The sequence below is a fragment of the Schistocerca americana genome, chromosome 1 (assembly GCF_021461395.2).
Source record: "Schistocerca americana isolate TAMUIC-IGC-003095 chromosome 1, iqSchAmer2.1, whole genome shotgun sequence".
In the NCBI taxonomy this organism is placed as follows: Eukaryota; Metazoa; Arthropoda; class Insecta; order Orthoptera; family Acrididae; genus Schistocerca; species Schistocerca americana.
The window spans coordinates 1,148,051,397-1,148,074,139 of NC_060119.1; the positions used below are offsets into that span (position 1 = coordinate 1,148,051,397).

Below are 22,743 nucleotides of genomic sequence, written 5' to 3' on the forward strand. Positions count from 1 at the left end.
CAATACTCAAGAATCAATCGAACAAGTGCCTTGTGGGCCACTTCTTTAATGGATGAATTACATTTCCTTAAGATTCTGCCTCTGAATCTGTCTTGTGGCTGCTTTCCTAGTATTTGCTTTATGTGGTTATTCCTCTTAAGGTCACTCCGAATAGATACCCCTAGATATTTACGGTTGTTGTTTTCAGCAAATTATCATTAATAGTGTAGTTGTTCTGCTGTGTATGAGCAATATGTCAACTGCCAGTGCCTACACCTTTCATCAATTCTTTGTAGTGTCTTCTGCAAATCATTACTGCCCTCTGACTTTGCTGTCGTCTCACAGACAACCACATTACCTGTGAACAGCCATAAAGAACTTCCAACGCATTCTACCAGATCATTTATAAACCTTGTAAACAGCAACAGTCCTATCACATTTTTCTGGGACATCCCCAAACTTACCTTTATATCTCTCATTTTGTTCCATTAAGAGCAATGCATTGAGTTGTGTCTAGGAGGAAATCTTGAATACAGTCCACAAATCTGGCCCGATACTCGAGTAACCTTGTGATTTTTTCACGAAGTGGCTGTATGGGACAGTCTCTAATGCCTTCCCAAAGTCGAGAACCAAGGCATCAACCTGAGCAGCAATGTCTTTAGTGCTATGGATCTCTTGGAGGAACAAAGCAAGCTGAGTCTTACAAGATATCAAAATTCGTGTTGGTTTTTATAGAGGAGATTTTCGTGCTCTAAAAATGTAATTATATATTAGCATAACACATGTTCCATAATTCTACAACAGATTGATGTTAATGATATAGGCCTATAATTATGTACGTCTGTTCCTCGACGCTTCTTGAATATGGGGATGACCTGCACTTTTTTCCAGTCACTAGGTGTTCTCAGTTGCTCCAGTGACCTACGAGAAATGCTGTTGGAAGGGGAGCAAGTTCTTTCACACAATCTGTGTAGAATCTTATACATATCTGACCTGGTATCGAAGCCTTTCCACTATAAAGCTGTTGTATTTGTTTTTCCATTCTGCGATTATTTATCTCGATATCTGTCATTTCGAAGTTCATACATTGATTGAAAGGAGAGACCATGTTACGATATTCCATAGTGAAACAATTTCAGAAAACCCAATTCAGTATTTTGGCCTTCTCTCTCATTTTCCATTTTGGTGCCATTATGGTCACTGAACGACCGAGTAGATGAGTTTGAAGAGCTTACTGATTTTACATAAGACCAAAACCTCATACGGTTTTTAGTCAGATCAGTTCACAAAATTTGACTTTCAAAGTCAGTGGATGTTTCTTTTATTGCTCTTCTTATGCTCATTTTCGCTTTGTTCAGCTTTTGTTTCTCAGCTAGGTTTTGACTTCTCTTGAATCTATGATGAAGCACTCTTCATTTATGTAGCAGTTTTCTTACATGGCTATTAACTCACTGTTAGTCTTTCCCATCCCTGAAGACCTTGCTTGGAACATACATATGCAAGGCATAGTGAATGATGCATTTGACTTTTTTTCCATTTGTGCTCCACATCTTCATCACCAACACTGAATTTTACTGATGTTGACTACTCAGATACTCTACAATTTCCACACTCTCTCTGTCCAACTCGTCCTCCCACCTCTGTTCATCTCCTTCTCCCCATTCTCTCTGTCTCTTCATCTCCTCCATCCCCTCACTTCATCCATCTCCTCCTCCCCCTCTCTGTATGTCTCCTCCTGTCCTCCTTTCTCTGTCCACTGCCCCCTCCTCCATTCTATCACTATCCATCTCCTTCCCCCCTCTCTCTGCCCAGCCATGCCCATCGACACATGTAGCCATCGAAAGGCATGCCAGTACTACTAGCACAACATGCCTGTCATGTAGGGCAGCCAACATGTCAGGTTTGCAGAAGTTTGAAATATAGCACTTGCTTCTATGCGAGATGCTTTTAATAATTTCCACAATAAAACTCTGTCTCGGAATCTGGCAAAAAACTCAAAGAGATTCTGGTCATGTATAAAGCACACCAGTGGCAAGACGCAGTCAGTACCTTCGCTGTGCGATAATAATGGTGAAGTCACTGATGACAGTGCCACTAAAGCAGAGTTATGAAACACAGTTTTCTGAAACTCCTTCACCAAAAAAAAACAAAGTAAATATTCCTGAATTCCAATCAAGAACAACTGTCAAGATGAGAAACATAGAAGTATATATCCTCGGTGTAGCAAAGCAGCCTAAATCACTTAATAAAGGCAAGGCCTCCAGTCCAGATTGTATACCAGTCAAGTTCCTCTTAGAGTATGCTGATACAATAACTCCATAATTAGCAATTATATACAACTGCTCGCTCACAGAAAGATCTCTACCTAAAGACTGGAAAATTGCTCAAGTCACACCAGTACCCAAAAAGGGAAGTAGGAGTAATCCGTTGAATTACAGGCCCTTATCACTAATGTTGATTTGCAGTAAGGTTTTAGAACATATACTGTATTCAAACATTATAAGGTACCTCAAAGAAAATGGTTTGACACATAGTCAGCACAGATTCAGAAAATATCATTCTTGCGAAACACAAATAGCTCTTTATACCCATGAAGTAACGAGTGCTATTGACAGGAGATGTCAAATTGATTCCATATTTTTACATTTCCAGAAGGTTTTTGACACCGTTCCTCACAAGCATCTTCTAACCAAACTGCATGCCTATGGAATATCACCTCAGTTGTATGACTGGATTCATGATTTCTTGTCTGAAAGGTCACAGTTCTTAGTAGACAGAAAGTCATCGAGTAAAACAGAAGTAATATCCAGCGTTCCCCAAGGACCTGTTATAGGCCCTCTATTGTTGTTGTTGTTGTGTTGTTGTTGTCTTCAGTCCTGAGACTGGTTTGATGCAGCTCTCCATGCTATTCGATCCTGTGCAAGCTTCTTCATCTCCCAGTACTTACTACAACCTACATCCTTCTGAATCTGCTTAGTTTATTCATCTCTTGGTCTCCCTCTACGATTTTTACCCTCCACGCTGCCCTCCAATGCTAAATTTGTGATCCCTTGATGCCTCACAACATGTCCTACCAACCGGTCCCTTCTTCTTGTCAAGTTGTGCCACAAACTCCTCTTCTCCCCAATTCTATTCTATACCTCCTCATTTGTTATGTGATCAACCCATCTAATCTTCAGCATTCTTCTATAGCACTCTATTGTTCTTGATCTATATTAATGGCATACGAGACAATCTGAGTAGCCCTCTTAGATTATTTGCAGATGATGCTGTCATTTACTGTCTTGTAAAGTAATCAGATGACCAAAACAAATTGCAAAATTATTTAGATAAGATATCTGTAAGGTGCGAAAAGTGAGAGTTGACCCTGAATGAAGAAGGGTGTGAAGTTATTCAAGTTATTCACATGAGTACTAAAAGAAATCATTAAATTTCAATTACGCGATAAGTCACACAAATCTTAAGGCTGTAAATTCAACTAAATACTTAGAGATTACAATAACAAATAACCTAAATTTGAATGATCACATAGATAATGTTGTGGGTAGAGCAAACCAAAGGCTGTGATTCATTGGCAGAAGACTTCGAAGCTGCAATGGGTCTACTAAAGAGACCTCTTACGCAATGCTTGTCCGCCCTATTCTGGAGTATTGCTGTGCAGTGTGGGATCCACATTAGGTGGGACTGACGGATGACATCGAAAAAGTTCAAGGAGGGGCAGCTCGTTTTGCATTATCGTTAAATAGGGGAGATAGTGTCATAAACATGAGATGTGAATTAGAGTGGCAATCATTAAAACAAAGGCATTTTTCGTTGCGACGGGATCTTCTCATGAAATTTCAATCACCAGTTTTCTCCTCTGATTGCGAAAACATTCTGTTGGCACCCACCTACATAGGAAGAAATGATCATCATGGTAAAATAAGAGAAATCAGGACTCGTGCAGAAAAATTTAAGTGCTTGTTTTTCCCACGCGCCATTCGAGAGTGGAATGGTAGAGAGATAGCTTGAAGGTGGTTCATTGAACCCTCTGCCAGGCACTTAATTGTGAATAGCAGAGTAATCACATATATGTAGATGTGGTACCCTTAGTGATATACAAAGAAATGCAGTGTTCTGTGATCCTACTCTCAGCCTGTATGTAACACGATTGTTAGATATTGGGACAAGTTATTAGTAGGAATACCAAGTTTTTTTTAGTAGTGGTTTTTTTTTTTTTTTTTTTTTCGCTGACTTTTGCGTGACAGTAATTTGCTGCCTTGTTTACTGTAGGGTACAATGTGCGATTGGTCTTTCATAAAAGTCACATGCCTTTAATGATAGGTATTCACGTATACTGCAAAAACAGTTTACATTAGTTGTATCTCTTTGGTTATCTACATTTTGAAACATTCCTCATACCTGAGGGTTGTTCTCTGTTATATGCGATCTATGGGGCATGTATGAATGTGGTAATTAGTGCTTATTGTTCACAACTTGGAAAATTATAATTTTAATTCGTCCTGTTGTATACCAGATATAGAATGACAGTATATGTTAAATGTATTAAAAATAAGCTGAAACTTGAAGACTGTTCTGCAAACCTCTCAGTTATTTTTTCAATTTCTTTGTCATCTCTGCCAAATTCACTGTTTTTAATATTAAATTAACTTTCTTTTTCAGAAATCCAGATTTTCAGGAGGTTACCTTAGAAAAGGACAGTAAAGTGGTTCTGCGTTTTGCTATTACTAATGGTTTTCGCAACATTCAGAACTTAGTCCAGAAAATGAAGCGAGGGAAGTCACATTACCATTATGTGGAAGTAATGGCTTGTCCATCAGGTAGATATAATTACACTTTTGCACAAAGTATCGTGTCTGAACTGTGAATACTTGTGCACGTATGTTGTTTTAGTATGCTCCTATTCCCAGCTCTTCATTTCGTCATGTGCAGTTTGTGCCATTTACATTTTATTGAACTTCAGTGTTGATATTAAAAAGTAGAGTATGGTAGACTGACAAAGGAATGAGTAAAGATAACCACTTGGAGGACACTGAGTAGAGGATAGGCACAATACAAGAATTGTAACATAGTACCTCAATGTAAAATTAGCTTTCTACTTCAGAGTACACATGTATACACTATTGATCAAAAGTATCTGGAGGCCTGTTAGTGAACATTAATATAGGATCTGTCCACCCTACACATATAAGACTTTTTGAACTCTGCTTGGGTCACTCTCAATGGGATATCTGAATGTGGAGGAATAGCAGGCCATTCTTCATCAAGAACCAAAATCAAAGAATGTATTTATGTCGGATACTGGGATCTACAGCGAAGTTGACTTAACTCATGCCAAAGGTGTTCCATTCAGTTCAGGTGGGTCTGTATGCAGGCCAATCCGTTTCAGGAATATTATTGTCCACAAACCATTGTCTCACAGATGTTCCTTTATAGCGGGGTGCACTGTCATACTGATACAATTAATCATAATCTCCAAACTGTTCCTCTACTGTATGCACTACACAGTGCTGTAAAATGCACTCACATCCTTCCATATTTAGCATTTTCTTAAATAAGGAGAGCACACTCTAAACATGAAAAACATCATCATACCGTTACATGACCTCCTCAGTTCTTCACATTTAGCATTACACATGATGACAGGTAATCATCTCCAGGCATTTGCCAAATCCAAGCCCTTTTATTAGATCGCCACAGGGTGTAGCATGATTCATCACTCCACGTCATTCATTTCCAGTCATCCACTGTCCAGTGCTGTCACTCTTTACACCATCTTTAGCATCACTTAGCATTGACTACAGAATTGTGTGGCTAATGAGGAGCTGTTCAAATGGTGTACCCCATTCTTTTTAACTCTGTATGTATAGTCATTGTGCTAGCTGGACTGCTGGTAGAACTTTGGAACCCAGGAGTGATTTCTTCCACTGACTTCATGTGACTCCTCCACACTTCTCAATGGCCCCTATCAATCAGTTCATGAGGTCTGCCTGGTCACAGTTTAGCTGGGGTTGTTCCTTTGCGTTTTCACTTCACAGTCACGTCACCAACAGTCGATGTGGACAATTTTAAAAGGGTTGAAATGTCCCTTACGAATTTGTTACTCAGGTGACACCTGGTGACTCGTCCACATATAAAGTCACCGAGCTCTCCTGAAAGACCTGTTCTTCTGTTACTGCTTCTCTACTGGCAACACAATACTTCCCACCTCCTTTTATACTGGTGGTTCAACCTCCTGTTACATCTAGTGGTCAATTCCACATTACATAGGGGTGTCTGGATACTCTTGATCAGATAGTGTATACCGTATCTACTCGAATCTAAGCCGCACTTTTTTTTCCGGTTTTTGTAATCCAAAAAACCACCTGCGGCACAGAATCGAGTGCAAAGTAAGCGGAAGTTCTGAAAAATGTTGCTAGGTGCCACCATAACTAACTTCTACCTTTGAATATTTGTAGCGCTACACAGGCATGCCTTGCAGCCACAAAGATAAATACTGGTGCCAAAACCTCTGCGTCAGTAAATAAATTAAAAGAAAAGGTAGAAGAATGTAAACATTATGCCATGTATTCTTTTGTGTTTGCTGCTGTCTCATTTAAATCCTGTATGCCTAATAAACTACGAAACTAGAGTGAGACAACAGCAAACGCAGAAGAATATATATATATCATGTCATGTTTATGTTCATATTAGTCTTATGCTGAATAGTGATACAGTCAGAAATGAAGCACGGCAACTGACTAGATTTTTAAATCTAAGATGACTCTAATTTCTGTGCAGAATGTAATGTACTAAAGAGGCATCTGCAAAGATTTTCAAACAGAGAAAAATTTTCGCTAAACTCTCGTTCTGAACATCTTCTATCAGATGCAGTCTATTATTTGGTTGTTGTTGATCATTATCAAAGAAAGCAGCAGTGTAAGTAACAACAAATAGCAGTCTCTTGCCATTGTTTCGCTTATGAGACAATTCCTCTCTTTTTTTTTTTTTTACTGTAAGCCGCTGTAGCGCGCACAAAAGCAAGCCATGCCACGAGCAGCAACAGTCCGTAAACACTCATTATCAGAATGCATGACACAGTACAATAATGCATTTTCAGCTTAGAGTGACGTAAGCACCTATAACAAAGAGAATGGTATTTATCAGATCAAAGCAAAATAAGCAATCGATTCAAACCAGACGAAGAACGTGAGAAAGGAAGGGTACCCGTATAAATATGGATGGAGTGCCTGTCGCATAGCAATGGCTACTTGGTAAAGTTTAACTGTTAAGCTTATGACACGAACCAAACTACTGTACCTGTATCTTCATCCATTTGACCTAAATTGTGTCTCATGTTACAATGGACCAACTTTGTTTTGATTTGGAGGTGCGGACTAAAACTTTTCTCTCCCCTTGAATTTCGAGTCTCAAATTTCAGGTGCGGCTTAGATTTGGGAAAATTTTTTTCCTTGATTTCGAGTCTCATTTTTCAGGTGCGGCTTAGATTCGAGTGCAGCTTAGATTTGAGTAAATATGGTATATACTCTCAGCGTCATTGTCCTGGAACACTGTAGTTGTGGGTGGTTGGAAGGTGGACAGAGTGGGAAGGGTCAGGTGAGTGGGTTGTGTGCACCTGTTATATAATGGAGAATGCAGGTTGGTGAACTGAAATGTTCCCGTTCTAGTTTGTGTCTATTCATTAATACCTCCTTCATATGGTGAATGGTTATTGTGACTCCACGTTTTTAATTTCAATGTGACTGCACACATTTCTGTAGCTAGGGGAATCAATGTTCTCAATTAAGGCAACAAGGTAATACCTGGGATTTATCTACGTTATGTCACAGTCTATATGGACACTATATTTTTGAGTCTTTTATAGTGGCTGTGTAAATCATAGTTCATCTGAAACTTGGTTTTAGTATTAACTACAGATAAACTCATGGAGTAGATGTATGTGTAAAAGAGTGTAACTACCCGTGTGGAAGCCCTCGTGATGTGAATTATTCTCTACTTCCCACAAAATTTTAATCATTTTCCCTTGCTGAATAAATACTTTTTTGACTTTACATGCATTACATACAAGTTTAGATCTTTCAAGAATGGGAAGTGGAAGTATGTGATTCCACTTATAAGTCAGCTCAGTGAGAGGTAATTGTTTGTGAACAATATGAGAGACTGAATTTTTGATTAGATTATCAATATGCTGATTGGATTTAGCTTGTGATCTGACTACACACCAATGAATATTACACACAGTGACCCATTTAATGTATGCCAAACAGTGTCTGTTTTTGCTATAAGCAAAACTAAACAATGAAATGTCCTGGATGAAATAACAACAATACAGAATGGATTGATTTCTACTCACTACATAGAGGAGGCATTGGGTTGTAGACAGGCACAATGAGTAATACTGCTAAAATATTAAGCTTCCGGACAAAGTCCACCTTCCGAAATAGAAAACACACATATTCATACAAGCACAACTCAAACAGATACGGCCACTGTCTCTGAGTGATGGAGGCTGACTGGGTCTGACTTGAGCAGCGGTGTGTTAAGATGCGTGTTGGGGATAAGGAGACGGCACCAGGTGGGGAGGGGGAGAGACAGCAGGGTAGTGGTGGGGGAAGATGATGTGCTGTCTGTGGGGGCGTTTAGGGATGTGGTGGGGACAAAATGGGGCTGCTAGGTGCAGTGTCGGGAGGTTGTGATGGGAAAGGAGATAAATAAGACTAGTAGGAGTGTGAGTGGGACAGAAAGCGTGTGTAGTGTGGGAGTGGGAACAGGGAAGGGGGATAGGTGGTTGTAAGACAGGGACTAGCGAAGGTTTGAGGCCAGGGTGGTTGTGGGAACGCAGGGTATGTTGCAGGGAGAGTTCCTTCCTGCCCAGTTCAGAAAACGTGTTGTTGGTAGGAATAATCTAGGTGGTGCAGGCTGTGAAGCACAGTTATTAAAATGAAGCACATCATGTTGGGCAGCACTTTCAGCAACTGGTGGTCCTGCTGTCCCTTGACCACAATTTGGCAGTGATCATTCAAGCAGACAATCAGTTTATTAGTTGCCATGCCTATGCAGGAAGTGGCATTGTGGTTGCAGCTTAAATTGTAGATCACATGGCTGCTTTCACAGATAGCCCTGCCTTTGATGGGGTAGGTGAAGCCTATCACAGGACTGGAGTAGGTGCTAATGGGAGGCATCTGATTCCATTGCAGAGATAAGAGCCTTGAGGCAAGGGGTTGGGAGCAGAGGTGAAGTGGGATGGATAAGGATATTGGGCAAAATTGGTGTGTGATGGAATACCACTGCGGAAATGGTGTGGAGGATATTCCTCATTTCAGGGCAGAATGAGAGGTAGACAGAAAAAGGCACAGAATGTGATCCAGTTGCTCCCATGTTGGATGGTACTGAGTCACTAGAAGAGTGCTCCTTTGTGGCTGGACATTGGGAAGTGTTGGGGGAGACTGGAGAGACAAGGCACAGGAGATATGTTTCCAAACAAAGTTGGGATGTTAGTTTCACTCTGTGATGGGCTCAATGAGCCTCTTGCCATGCAAGGAGAGGGACTGCTTTTCACAGCAAATGTGACAACCATGGGTGGCTAGGCTGTATGGAAGGCACTTTTTGGGATGGGATGAGTGGCAGCTGTCGAGGTGGAGGTGTTGGTAGTAGTTGATGTGGATGGAGGTACTGAAGTAACCATCCTTGAAGTGCAAGTAGGCTTATTGGGTTGAGGAGGACCAGGTGAAGCAAATGTGGGAGAAAGTGTTGAGGTTCTGGAGCAATGTGCGTAGGGCATTCTCACCTTTGTTCCAGATCACAAAGATGTTATCACTGAATCTGAACCAGGTGAGGGTTTGGAATTCTATGTGGTTGGTTTGGCATCAGTAAGTTTGTTTAACTTATTGGAAATTGTGTATTGAGTTTCTGTGAGGTTAAGATTAAACTATTTGCTAAGCACTCATTGTAGACCTATTTGACCATTTCTGGTATGGTATGGTTGTGTTTGGGTTAATACACTTATGCCATCGGCAAACATTACAGTTACTGAAGAATCCTTAACATCATTTCCAGTTACGGGCAGGAGTGGTCCCAACACAAAAACTTGTGAATTCATAAATTTTATATTTTCCAATTATGTGTGTAGTTTTACTGCTGTAATGCAATTTGTCAGAATGACACTACGCTTTCCATTATGAAAGGAGAACTCCGTACATGCAAGAGGGAGCCATTAATGCCATAACATTTTTATTTACTGACTACAATTTTATGATCCCCACAATTAAAGGCCTTTGTAAACTTGTGGACCATATTAGTGAGATAATTTTTCTTATTTAGGAATGATTTATTATTTAGTGAGGTCAAATATAGTATTCTTTGTTGAAAACCTTTAATAAGTATGCTTTGAGTCTTTGACTGATCACAAAGATATCTCAACTTTGTGGTTGGAGGAGGGAGGCCACTATTAAATCAGGGCAAAACTATAACATTTGAATACCATCTTAGCTGGAATAATTTGCACTTTCTAGTGGTGTAATATTTTTTTGTATCATTTTGAAACTAAATATAGTTAGACCACTCACCAAATAGCAGAAGCATTTAGTCATCAACAAAAAAGAGAATGAAAACTTTACTAGCTTTTGAAAGAAATCTTCCTGCGACAAGCTGGAGTATAAGAATAGATATAAGACGTGAAACTGAAAAATCTTAGGAAATTCAAAAATTAATTAAAAATAAATAATTGAAGGAGTGAAGGTAGCTGCATAGCGCTGAGGTGCTGAGTCTTCAGTGTGAGACAGAGAATGTTGCTGAATTTTCAGATGAATCCTTCTTCAGAGGTAACAGAATACACATGCATAGACCTGCACAATGACATTGTCCCAGGTGGCTACATTGTGCAGGCACTGCAGCTCATCGGATGGAGAGGGCAAGGTTAAGAAAGGAGGAGGGTAAGGTGAGGTAAGGTTTGAGAAGGACGGCTGACTTCTGGGAGGGAGAGGCAGCAGGTGCATATGATAGGAATGCGACACCACTGGGCCCGTTCTGGCCTTAGGCAGGAAGGTTGTGTATAGGGAGTGGCTTGGGTAATGGGGATTGGGGAGAAGGATGTGAGTGTAGAGTGGGTATGAAGTGATGGAGAAGAAAGGGGAGAGGGCAAATGACATGGCCTTCACAGATAGTTATTACCCCCAATCCTACTCTGAAAACAAATTTACATTGCCATATCCACTCATGCCTCTAACCCACAGACCACCCCCATGAACCAACTGTAAAGGGAACATCCTCCTCTTCCTTATAATTCAGTACCACTTGCGACTGGCACAAGTTAACCATATTATTAGTTTCTCCAAGTTTGGATGATGCTGATTCCACAACTATCATTCAATTCACAAATACCTGCTCCAGTTACTTAATTAGAACTTCATTAATTCCACACAGCTGGTTTTGGACTTCAAGCTCTAGACCATTATCAAGTGTACGAGGTCTGTTCAAGAAGTTCCGCAACTTTGACCACAGAATTTTTTTGTGCTTACCATTTACTTATTGTGCATGGTCTCCTTCGAAATACTCTCTTCCACAATTGATACACTGCTTCCATTGCCATTTCCACTTCTGGAAACAGTCTTGGTATGCCTCTTGCTAGATCACATGAAGCGCCATTTTCATTTGTCTTTCTATCGTTGGGAATCTTCATCCTGTCAAAGGGGTTTTCATCTTTGGAAGTAACAAAAAGTCCGCAGAGGCCGGATCTGGAGAGTATGGAGGATGAGGCAACACAGTGATTTCGTTTTTTGTGTAATAGTCATACACCAACAGGGATGAATGTGTGGGTGCGTTACCGTGATGCAAGAACCATGTATTGTCTCAGCACACTTCATGTCATTTCCGTCTCACATTTTCCCGCAGGTGTTGCAACATGTCCCGACAGTAACATCGATTAACAGTTTGTCCCTGAGGTACGAATTCATGGTGAACTGATCCTTCAAAGTAAAAGAAAACTATCAGCATGGCTTTGACATTTTATGTGATCTGAGGAGCATTTTTGGTCTTGGAGAACCTTTCCTGACCCATTATAAAGACTGAAACTTGGTCTCAACATCATAACCATATACCCACGTCTCATCATCAGTTATGATTCTCTTAAGGAACATTTTGTTCTCATCTACGCAATCCAAAAGCTCTTCACAGATTGCAAGGTGAAGGTCTTTCTGGTCTTGACTCATGAGCCGTGAGACAAACTTTGCAGCAACACAATGCATTCCTAAATGTTGTGTCAGGATTTCATGGCATGATTCAACTGAAATGTTACATTCTTCTCCAATGTTTCGGACAACCAGTCTTCGATTGGCAAACACAATTTCATTGAGATTCCTGACATGCTTGTCATCTGTAGATGTTGAAGGGCATCCTGAACAAGGGTCATCTTTAACTTCTATCCAGTCATTTTTAAACTGTGTGAACCATTCATAACACTGAGTACGACTTAAGCACTCGTCGCCGTAGTCTTCCTACATCATTTGGTGTGTCTCTGTAAAGGTTTTCTTGAGTTTCGTGCAAAATTTAATGCAGATACGTAGTCTCTCTAACTCTGCCATCTTGAAATTCGTAAACTGAGCGACACAACATTCTACTCAATACAGCTCTAAACAATAACTAACAGACATACAACAATGAAATGTCCGGTAGCTACGCATTAAACACTGGTGTGCACAGGGATTCCAACCGCATTTTGCTTTAACACACCATTGGTGCTAAATTATGAATGTTCGGGAATTTTTTGAACAGACCTCATTTATTATGCTGTAGAGAAGCAAAAGGCTGAAACCAGTTGTGTAGACATAGTAAAGTTTTGGTGACTTTTATCTAATTATCTGGATCCTTTACCAGGCCTTTTACTTCTTATCATTGCGACTGGAAATGAAGAACATCCTGCATATAATCCTTCTCAGCCCTCCAAAAATGATATTCTGCCACAGATCAATTTACAAAATACTCTAGTCCATATCTATGCCACACCTTCTCCCAACCTGTTTTACATGGATCATACTCCTGTGGAAGAAACAAGTACAAAGCCTGTCCAAAACACCAACTGAGCACATCATACGCCAGTCTTTTCACAGGAATATCCTGCCCTATCAGAGGCAGGCCAACCTGTGAAAGCAGCTGTATCTTGTAAAAAATGGGGTTAATTTCTGTAAATCAAACAAAACTGATCATCTTAATGATGTGAAACACAGTGAATGCTATGTGCTTGAACCTATTCACAATCAAGTAATCATTATTTCTGAATACAGATTGCCTGATGTCATTGTTCTCTGGTTTTTCCTCTTGGTCAGCTTGCCATTTGCTAATTTTGGACCTGAAGATTTCGCAGTTTTGGGCATCTTCTGGAGTAATTTGTAATAATTTCAGATCAGTTTTGATCTTGCCAACCAATTTCATCATGTCCGTTTTGGCATTCCTCCTGTTATCAAATAATTGACCATTTGTTTTGTAAGTTTGTCTGGGTTCACTCTTTTAATGTGTCCATAGAATCTTAAAGTGCATTTTCTAGTGTCACTGTGGATGTTTGTGTATTGTTTGATTTCCTGATTGCTTCTGAGTTGTTATTGTTCATCTACAAGTGTTGGGCCTAGAATTTTTCTTACAATTTTGCATTCCTTTTTCTCAACATTTTCATTGTAAGTTTTCAATAAAGACATTCTGGTTTAATTACTGTGCTGTAGTTGTTCCAATTAGGAACACAAGGAAACACACAGCCATTAAATAAATGTGGTTTAATGGTTCACCGATCAACATCAACAACAAGAACAAGCGTGGTCACAAGTCTCAAATTAAGTTTCACAACTGAGGACCCAGGGGGCCAAGGTGTGATGATCTTATAGAGACACTGTCTCCATCTGGGGTTGCAGAAATCATGCTGCACATGCACTGCAGTCTTGTCTTGTTTTTAATGAATCTCCAAGGTCTGAAGTGTAATTTCATTCTTGTCAAGTAAAGGTCTGAGTCTGTCTTTTTGACTTGAACATTCATAATTTCTTTGTGGCTTGAATAAGAGACTACTGTATGGTCAGTTTCAATTCACCGAAGAGTAGGTTAGGTGATCTCCATGCCACTTTTTTTGAAGCATGTTGCAATTATTTTAAGATAGAATATATTCCAGAGTTCAGTTAATCTTCATCTGTTTGTTTAGTCCATTACGTGCTGGGAATTTTCAGTTGTTTTCCTGTACTTTCATTCTTTGCCTACACATGGGGAATGGGAGTGACAGTACCTTCATACTGCAACCACTGTAGATACAGTCAGAATTTATCTCTGAGTGAGAAGGGAACATTTCTGGTTTTGAAGTACTTGAGTGTCACTGATGGGAGAAGAGGCACATGTGCCTTGAAATCTTTGACACTGGAGGAGGGTTGCGTGAACACAGAACTAAAACTGGAAAAGAGTTCTATCAGGTAGAGGTTGGCACACCCAGCGACTTGACAGTGGAGGTGGACTCGTGGATTTCTAAGTCTAAAACACTGAACAGATCCAGGCCCAAGAGACTGATGGCTCCAGGAGTGTTGACAACCAAGATCGTGGCTGTTAGGCAGTCAAATGGTACTGAACGTGCACTGTAAATTGGCCATTCACTTTAGTGATGTCATTGCTGTAGCTATACAGTGAGGTCTCCAAATGTTGAAGATGAGGAGACCTCATGTGATAATAAGATGCCAATCTATGATGGTCGTGGAGAACCCTGTGCCCATCTAGAGCTCGAGGGGCACATTGTTGATGGCTGTGAGCGATAGAGATTCCTCTGAATGGGGAAGGTCAGATGGGATGTAGGACACGTCTGGTAAGAGGTCCGCCCTGTCGTCCACTGCTGCATCCAAGAGAGCCATATGTGCACTGTCAGCATTAATTCTGAATGCAGCTTGGCACACCTCAGCCTACTGTCCAAATTTCCTGCAAGAGGTGTACTTAGCACACTAGTAATGGGTTTTATGTCTGTGGTGACTAATAAAACACAGGCTGCAGGAAGGAAAATGTTGAGGGCAGCATCTGGCCACTGAGTCTTTGCCTACATCATGTGAATCTGACCTCAATGGGTGGCATGACTGGGGCTGAGGTTGACATGCTGGTTTCATGACAAACACTTGCAATGGGTCCAGCAGGGTGGCTGATGATCTTAGAGACTTCAAAAGCTCCGATAATAGGGACCTGTTCCTAAGGAATGACTCTTCAATTTAAGGAGATCCATGTGTAGTCCTTCATCAGCTGCATATACAAGAATCATATCCCAGACTAAGAAAGCCACATATGATTGCTTACACTGAGGGTTACTACACTGGAAACAGTCACAAGATAAACCATGGAGGTGGGTAATCCATTCAGGTAAGGCTGTTCATTAAGTTTATAGCAGCTGAAAAACTTGCGGTGAGCTGCCACCATGTGCAGCTGGGAATGAAAGTATTCTTACAAACTGGACCTCAACTCATCACAGGGGAGAATGTGGGGGTTTGTCTTCCGGGTTACGTTATTGCAGGAGGTAGTAAATGTGTGGGTCCATGTATGCCAGAACGAAGACGTGCTGCCAGATATTATTTGTGAACTGTGGGCTAAGAAGTGCCATTCCATGTGTGCAACACTGTTCACCCATGGCTCAATCTTCTTGTCAAACTGCTGGAATGGCAGGGGCACCTTCCAGAAGCCCTTCACAATGGAGTTGGAAATGGGAGAGGCAGTTGGAGATTTGCAGAGGCGATATGAATATGGTTGGCAGCCTCTCAGGCAGGAATCTTTGGGTGCACTGCATGTGCTGGCGCAGTAACAATGCCTAGGAGAGACATTGTCTGGTTCCGTCATGCTGGAAGCAAGGTGGCAATAAGTATACTGCCGGAGCATAGCCCAGACGTTGACCTAAATAATGCTCGGTTCCCAGGATACTGCATGTACTATTTTCGGTTGTGTGGTCCACGGAGGAGAAAAGGTCTGCAGGACCAGTGACCTCTGGTGTTGCTTAGGTTGCTACCTGGTGACTGGACAGAGCACGGCCTGAACAGCTGCCCCCTGTGAGTTCTGTGCCTGCATAACCCCTCTGTGGTGTGGGTTGCTGGCTGAGCATCCACAAGGCCTCGATACAGCAGCGTGTGTTGCCAATGCTGGTATCAAAGTTTTAACACCTGCATTTGGCATCTCTGTGTCATTCTTTTATTAGCTTACCACAGCTTCAGTCCTCCCCCTTGTTTGATTTCCCATCCACCCTAACAGAAATGTCTCTCTTCATACCGGTGCTTGAGTGACTTTTCTCCCTTTCTGACACATCCTTTACACCTTTACATCTTTACATCTCTTCCTTCCTAGTTACCTCCCCTGAAAAATCAGTTATCAGCTATTTGTATCTATTTTCATATTAAATACAGAAATTTTTATTTGTTACTACTTGTTAGTAATAAAACAATATTTGTTCATATCCCTGGTTCTGGTCGAGTTCCAGTGGTTTTGTCTAAGCTCATAACTGTATGTGTAGATATTTCATGGATCAGTACTGAACGGAACACACACACACACACACACCACACACACACACACCTGTTGATGACTCGGTGCTTTCACAATTTGGTGAGTTGTTTCCTTTATTCCCAATTTGTTTACATTCTACCAGAACTTTCATGACCATATAAAGATATATTTCTGCCTTCCGCCTTTAACGGGTTTTATGCATGTTAACATGTAATTAACCCCCACCCCTCTGCTATTTAATGTCTCTTCCCCTTCCACTCACTTGTAGTGTTTATTTGAAATTGCTTTAATATTTCAACATTACTGTTAATTTACCATTTAAAAGGTTGTTTGAACGGCGGAGCCCAGGTGCGCCCTGCTGACGGACAGAGTGTACGAGACCTGACCTCGCGTTTGGAGGCTGCCTACCACAGTCTGCCTTGGCAACTTCCTAATGAAAATACTGCTGCTCTGTCACTGTATGAGTCCTGGCTCGGTGGAAAAGGAAGCAGTAGATGTCAGTCGCTGTTGCACACTACTTTCCATCCTGTTGAAAAGACTATTACCCCACTTAATATTAAATGGTGACTGTTCCTTACAATACTTTATACCTTTTATGTAAACATGTTTGTATTTATTTGTAAATACAGAGTACTGTAACTTTTTCCCATTTTATTTATTATAAGATCCTGTTGACTCTGATCGATGTTGTTTGTGACATGCAACTGGAAACTATTTGAAGCAGCTCTCATGGTTGAGTTTGTTCCAGTACTATGCATATGATGATGGGCGAACATTATAAGCTATTTTCATTACATTACAAAATCCAAGCATTATTAGTGATCAGATTTTCACGAAGCATTGTTTCAATATACAGTTGAGGAAATAAGAAGTAAGTGGACCCTTTCCTAGAAGGATTACACAGTACATTGAAAAACCATAACGATTACTCCAACATAACAGAGGACATGCCAGAGCTCATCATTTGAGGCAGTAATATCAGATTTAGTGAAGGCAAATTCTTGTACATGTCATCAGATGACCAAAACGAAATGCGAAATAATTTAGATAAGATATCTGTATGGTGCGAAAAGTGGCAGTTGACCCTGACTAAAGAAAAGTGTGGAGTTATTCACATGAGTACTAAAACAAATCTGTTAAATTTCGATTATGCAATAAGTCACGTAGATCTTAAGTCTGTAAATTCAACTACATAAGATTAAATGATGATGGCGTCCTCTTGGGTAAAATATTCCGGAGGTAAAATAGTCCCCCATTCAGATCTCCGGACGGGGACTACTCAAAAGGATGTCATTATCAGGAGAAAGAAAACTGGTGTTCTACGGATCGGAGTGTGGAATGTCAGATCCCTTAATCTGGCAGGTACGTTAGAAAATTTAAAAAGGGAAATGGATAGGTTAAAGTTAGATATAGTGGGAATTAGTGAAGTTCAGTGGCAAGAGGAACAAGACTTCTTACAGGGTTATAAACATAAAATAATAATGAATAGGAAAATAGGAATGCGGGTAAGCTACTACAAACAGCATAGTGAACCCATTATTGTGGCCAAGATAGATACGAAGCCCACACCTACTACAGTAGTACAAGTTTATGTGCCAACTAGCTATGCAGATGACGAAGAAATTGAAGAAATGTATGATGAAATAAAAGAAATTATTCAGATAGTGAAGGGTGACGAAAATTTAATAGTCATGGGTGACTGGAATTCGGTAGTAGGAAAAGGGAGAGAAGGAAACGTAGTAGGTGAATATGGATTGGGGCTAAGAAATAAAAGAGGAAGCCGCCTGGTAGAATTTTGCACAGAGCACAACTTAATCATAGCTAACACTTGGTTCAAGAGTTATAAAAGAAGGCTGATTACATGGAAGAAGCCTGGAGAAACTGACAGTTTTCAGATAGATTATATAATGGTAAGACAGAGATTTAGGAACCAGGTTTTAAATTGTAAGACATTTCCAGGGGCAGATGTGGACTCTGACCACAATCTGTTGATTATGACCTGTAGATTAAAACTGAAGAAACTGCAAAAAGGTGGGAATTTAAGGAGATGGGACCTGGATAAACTGAAAGAACCAGAGGTTTTACAGAGTTTCAGGGAGAGCATAAGGGAACAATTGACAGGAATTGGGGAAAGAAATACAGTAGAAGAAGAATGGGTAGCTTTGAGGGATGAAGTAGTGAAGGCAGCAGACGATCAAGTAGGTAAAAAGACGAGGGCTAGTAGAAATCCTTGGGTAACAGAAGAAATATTGAATTTAATTGATGAAAGGAGAAAATATAAAAATGCAGTAAATGAAGCAGGCAAAAAGGAATACAAATGTCTCAAAAATGAGATCGACAGGAAGTGCAAAATGGCTAAGCAGGGATGGCTAGAGGACAAATGTAAGGATGTAGAGGCTTATCTCACTAGGGGTACGATAGATACTGTCTACAGGAAAATTAAAGAGACCTTTGGAGAAAAGAGAACCACTTGTATCAATATCAAGAGCTCAGATGGAAACCCAGTTCTAAGCAAAGAAGGGAAAGCAGAAAGGTGGAAGGAGTATATAGAGGGTCTATACAAGGGCGATGTACTTGAGGACAATATTATGGAAATGGAAGAGGATGTAGATGAAGATGAAATGGGAGATACAATACTGCGTGAAGAGTTTGACAGAGCACTGAAAGACCTGAGTCAAAACAAGGCCCCCGGAGTAGACAACATTCCATTGGAATTACTGACGGCCTTGGGAGAGCCAGTCCTGACAAAACTCTACCATCTGGTGAGCAAGACGTATGAAACAGGCGAAATACCCTCAGACTTCAAGAAGAATATAATAATTCCAATCCCAAAGAAAAGAGGTGTTGACAGATGTGAAAATTACCGAACTATCAGTTTAATAAGTCACAGCTGCAAAATACTAACGCGAATTCTTTACAGACGAATGGAAAACCTAGTAGAAGCTGACCTCGGGGAAGATCAGTTTGGATTCCGTAGAAATGTTGGAACACGTGAGGCAATACTGACCCTGCGACTTATCTTAGAAGCTAGATTAAGGAAGGGCAAACCTACGTTTCTAGCATTTGTAGACTTAGAGAAAGCTTTTGACAATGTTGACTGGAATACTCTATTTCAAATTCTGAAGGTGGCAGGGGTAAAGTACAGGGAGTGAAAGGCTATTTAAAATTTGTACAGAAAGCAGATGGCAGTTATAAGAGTCGAGGGGCATGAAAGGGAAGCAGTGGCGGGGAAGGGAGTGAGACAGGGTTTTAGTCTCTCCCCGATGTTATTCAATCTGTATATTGAGCAAGCAGTGAAGGAAACAAAAGAAAAATTCGGAGTAGGTGTTAAAATCCATGGAGAAGAAATAAAATCTTTGAGGTTCGCCAATGACATTGTAATTCTGTGAGAGACAGCAAAGGACTTGGAGGAGCAGTTGAACGGAATGGATAGGGTCTTGAAAGGAGGATATAAGATGAACATCAACAAAAGCAAAACGAGGATAATGGAATGTAGTCGAATTAAGTCGGGTGATGCTGAGGGAATTAGATTAGAAAATGAGACACTTAAAGTAGTAAATGAGTTTTGCTATTTGGGGAGCAAAATAACTGATGATGGTCGAAGTAGAGAGGATATAAAATATAGACTGGCAATGGTAAGGAAAGCGTTTCTGAAGAAGAGAAATTTGTTAACATCAAGTATAGATTTAAGTGTAAGGAAGTCGTTTCTGAAAGTATTTGTATGGAGTGTAGCCATGTATAGAAGTGAAACATGGACGATAAATAGTTTAGACAAGAAGAGAATAGAAGCTTTCGAAGTGTGGTGCTACAGAAGAATGCTGAAGATTAGATGGGTAGATCAAATAACTAATGAGGAGGTATTGAATAGAATTGAGAAGAAGAGAAATTCATGGCACAACTTGACTAGAAGGGATCGGTTGGTAGGACATGTTCTGAGGCATCAAGGGATCACCAATTTAGTATTGGAGGGCAGCGTGGAGGGTAAAAATCGTAGAGGGAGACCAAGAGATGAATACACTAAGCAGATTCAGAAGGATGTAGGTTGCAGTAGGTACCAGGTGGTGAAGAAGCTTGCACAGGATAGAGTAGCATGGAGAGCTGCATCAAACCAGTCTCTGGGCTGAAGACCACAACAATATCAACATAGGGATTACAATTACAAATAACCTAAATTGGAATGAACACAAAGATAATGTTTTTGGGTAGAGCAAACTAAAGACTGCGATTCATTGGCAGAACACTTAGAAGGTGCAATAGGTCTACTAAAGAGACTGCTTACACCATGCTTGTTCGCCATATTCTGGAGTATTGCTGTGCGGTGTGGGATCCGCATCAGGTGGGACTGAGGGATGACGTCGAAAAAGTACAAAGAAGGGCAGCTCATTTTGTATTATTGCGAAATAGGGGAGATCGTGCCACAGACATGATACATGAATTGAAGTGGCGTTCATTAAAACAAAGGTGTTTTTCATTGCGATGGGATCTTCTCATGAAATTGCAATCACCAGTTTTCTTCTCTGACTGCAAAAACATTCTGTTGGCACCCAACTACATAGGGAGAAATGATCATCACGATAAAATAAGAGAAATCAGGTCTTGCACAGAAAAATTTAAGTGCTCGTTTTTTCCGCACCCTGCTAGAGAGTGGAACGGCAAAGAGAGAGAGCTTGAAGGTGGTTCATTGAACCGTCTGCCAGGCACTTTATTGTGAATAGCAGAGTAATCATGTAGATGAATTATCCTTACTGATTAGCAGCAACAACTTTATGCTGTGTTATTGCCTTGAAAATCTGTAGTTTTGCTTGGCCATATTCAACAGTAGGACATAACTACTTTTTATTGCCATATATTAAAGTAGGTCTAAGTGTGGACTGTGATCCTCCAGGATGCAGAACATGTCAGGGAACCAGAAATCACAATAAATATTTAAAAATAAAAACAAATATGCTTATGTACCTTTCAAAGAGCCCAAGTGAAATTATACTCTTAGGCAAGGAATAAGTAAAAAAAAAAAAGTTTAATGTATTTTCATTTAAAAAGTAACAACAAACTTGTCACAAATCGTGCAAATGTTCAGTACATTGAAGTGCATATGATAATTCTTGGGCTATTGTAGCCATGCATAATCAAATAGAAAAACCATGTTACAACACTCATTTTTAATCCAAAATGCCAATAAATTATACATAAAAGAGATTTATTTACAATGATTGCATTAGTGCACTGAATTTTTATGCAAGTCAAATTGTATATAGTACCCTGATTGCATGAATGAGCTGTTGCTGTGAAAAAGAGCTATATTTTTAAAGACAAATTTCATCAAAGAATGAATATACGAGGCCTGTTCAAAAAATTCTGCAACTTTGTCCACAAAATTTTTCTACGCTTACCTTTTACTTATTGTGCATGGTCTCCTACAAAATACTCTCCTCTACAACTGATACGCTGCTCCTAATGCTGTTTACACTTCCAGAAGCAGTCTCAGTACGTGTCTTGCTGGATCATGCAAAGTTTCTTTTACCTCGTCTATCATTGCAAATCTTTGTCCTTTCAATGGGGTTTTCAATTTTGGAAATAAAAAATAGTCTGCGGGCGCCAGGTCTGGAGAGTACAGAGGATGAGGCAGCACAGTGATTTCGTTGTTTGTCCAATAGCCAAGCACCAACAAGAATGAATGTGCAGGTGCGTTATCGTGAAGCAACATCCTTGAATTGCTTCACCACATGTTAAGCCGTTTGCTTCTTACATTTTCTCGCAGGTGTTGCAACATGTCCAAATAGTACCATCGATTAAGATTTTGTTCATGTTGCATGAATTCATGATGAACTAATCCTTCAAAGTCAAAGAAAACTATCAGCATGGCTTTGACATTTGACCTGACATGATGAGCTTTTTTTGGCCATGAAGAAACTTTCCCGACCCATTGTGAAGATTGAACCTTGGTCTCAACATCATAACCATCGACCCACGTCTCATCACTAGTTATGATTCTCTTAAGGAACATCTGATTCTCATTTGCACGATCCAAATGCTCTTCACAGATTGCGAGGTAATGACATGATCCAACTAAAATGTTGTATTCTTCTGCAATCTCTTGGACTGTCAATCTTCAGTTGGCATTAACAGTTTCATTGACGTTCCTAATGTAATGGTCATCGGTAGACGTTGAAGGGCATACTGAACGAGTGTCATCTTTAACTTCTGTCCATCTATTTTTAAACCATGTGAACCATTTGTTATGCCAAGTATGGCTCAAGCACTCATCACTGTAGGCTT

General features: G+C 40.2%; 1 protein-coding gene across 1 annotated transcript in view; it reads left to right on the top strand.

The window, feature by feature from the left end:
• LOC124619338 (probable cytosolic Fe-S cluster assembly factor CPIJ010948) overlaps nucleotides 1-17,111 on the top strand; it is a 62,605-nt gene extending 45,494 nt beyond the window's left edge. The window contains exons 8-9 of the mRNA XM_047145657.1: nucleotides 4,642-4,799; nucleotides 16,793-17,111. Of these exons, the coding sequence (XP_047001613.1) occupies nucleotides 4,642-4,799; nucleotides 16,793-17,034 (400 nt within the window). The 3' untranslated portion in view covers nucleotides 17,035-17,111. The remainder of the gene's footprint in view (nucleotides 1-4,641; nucleotides 4,800-16,792) is intronic.
• The last annotated feature ends 5,632 nt before the right edge of the window (nucleotides 17,112-22,743 follow it).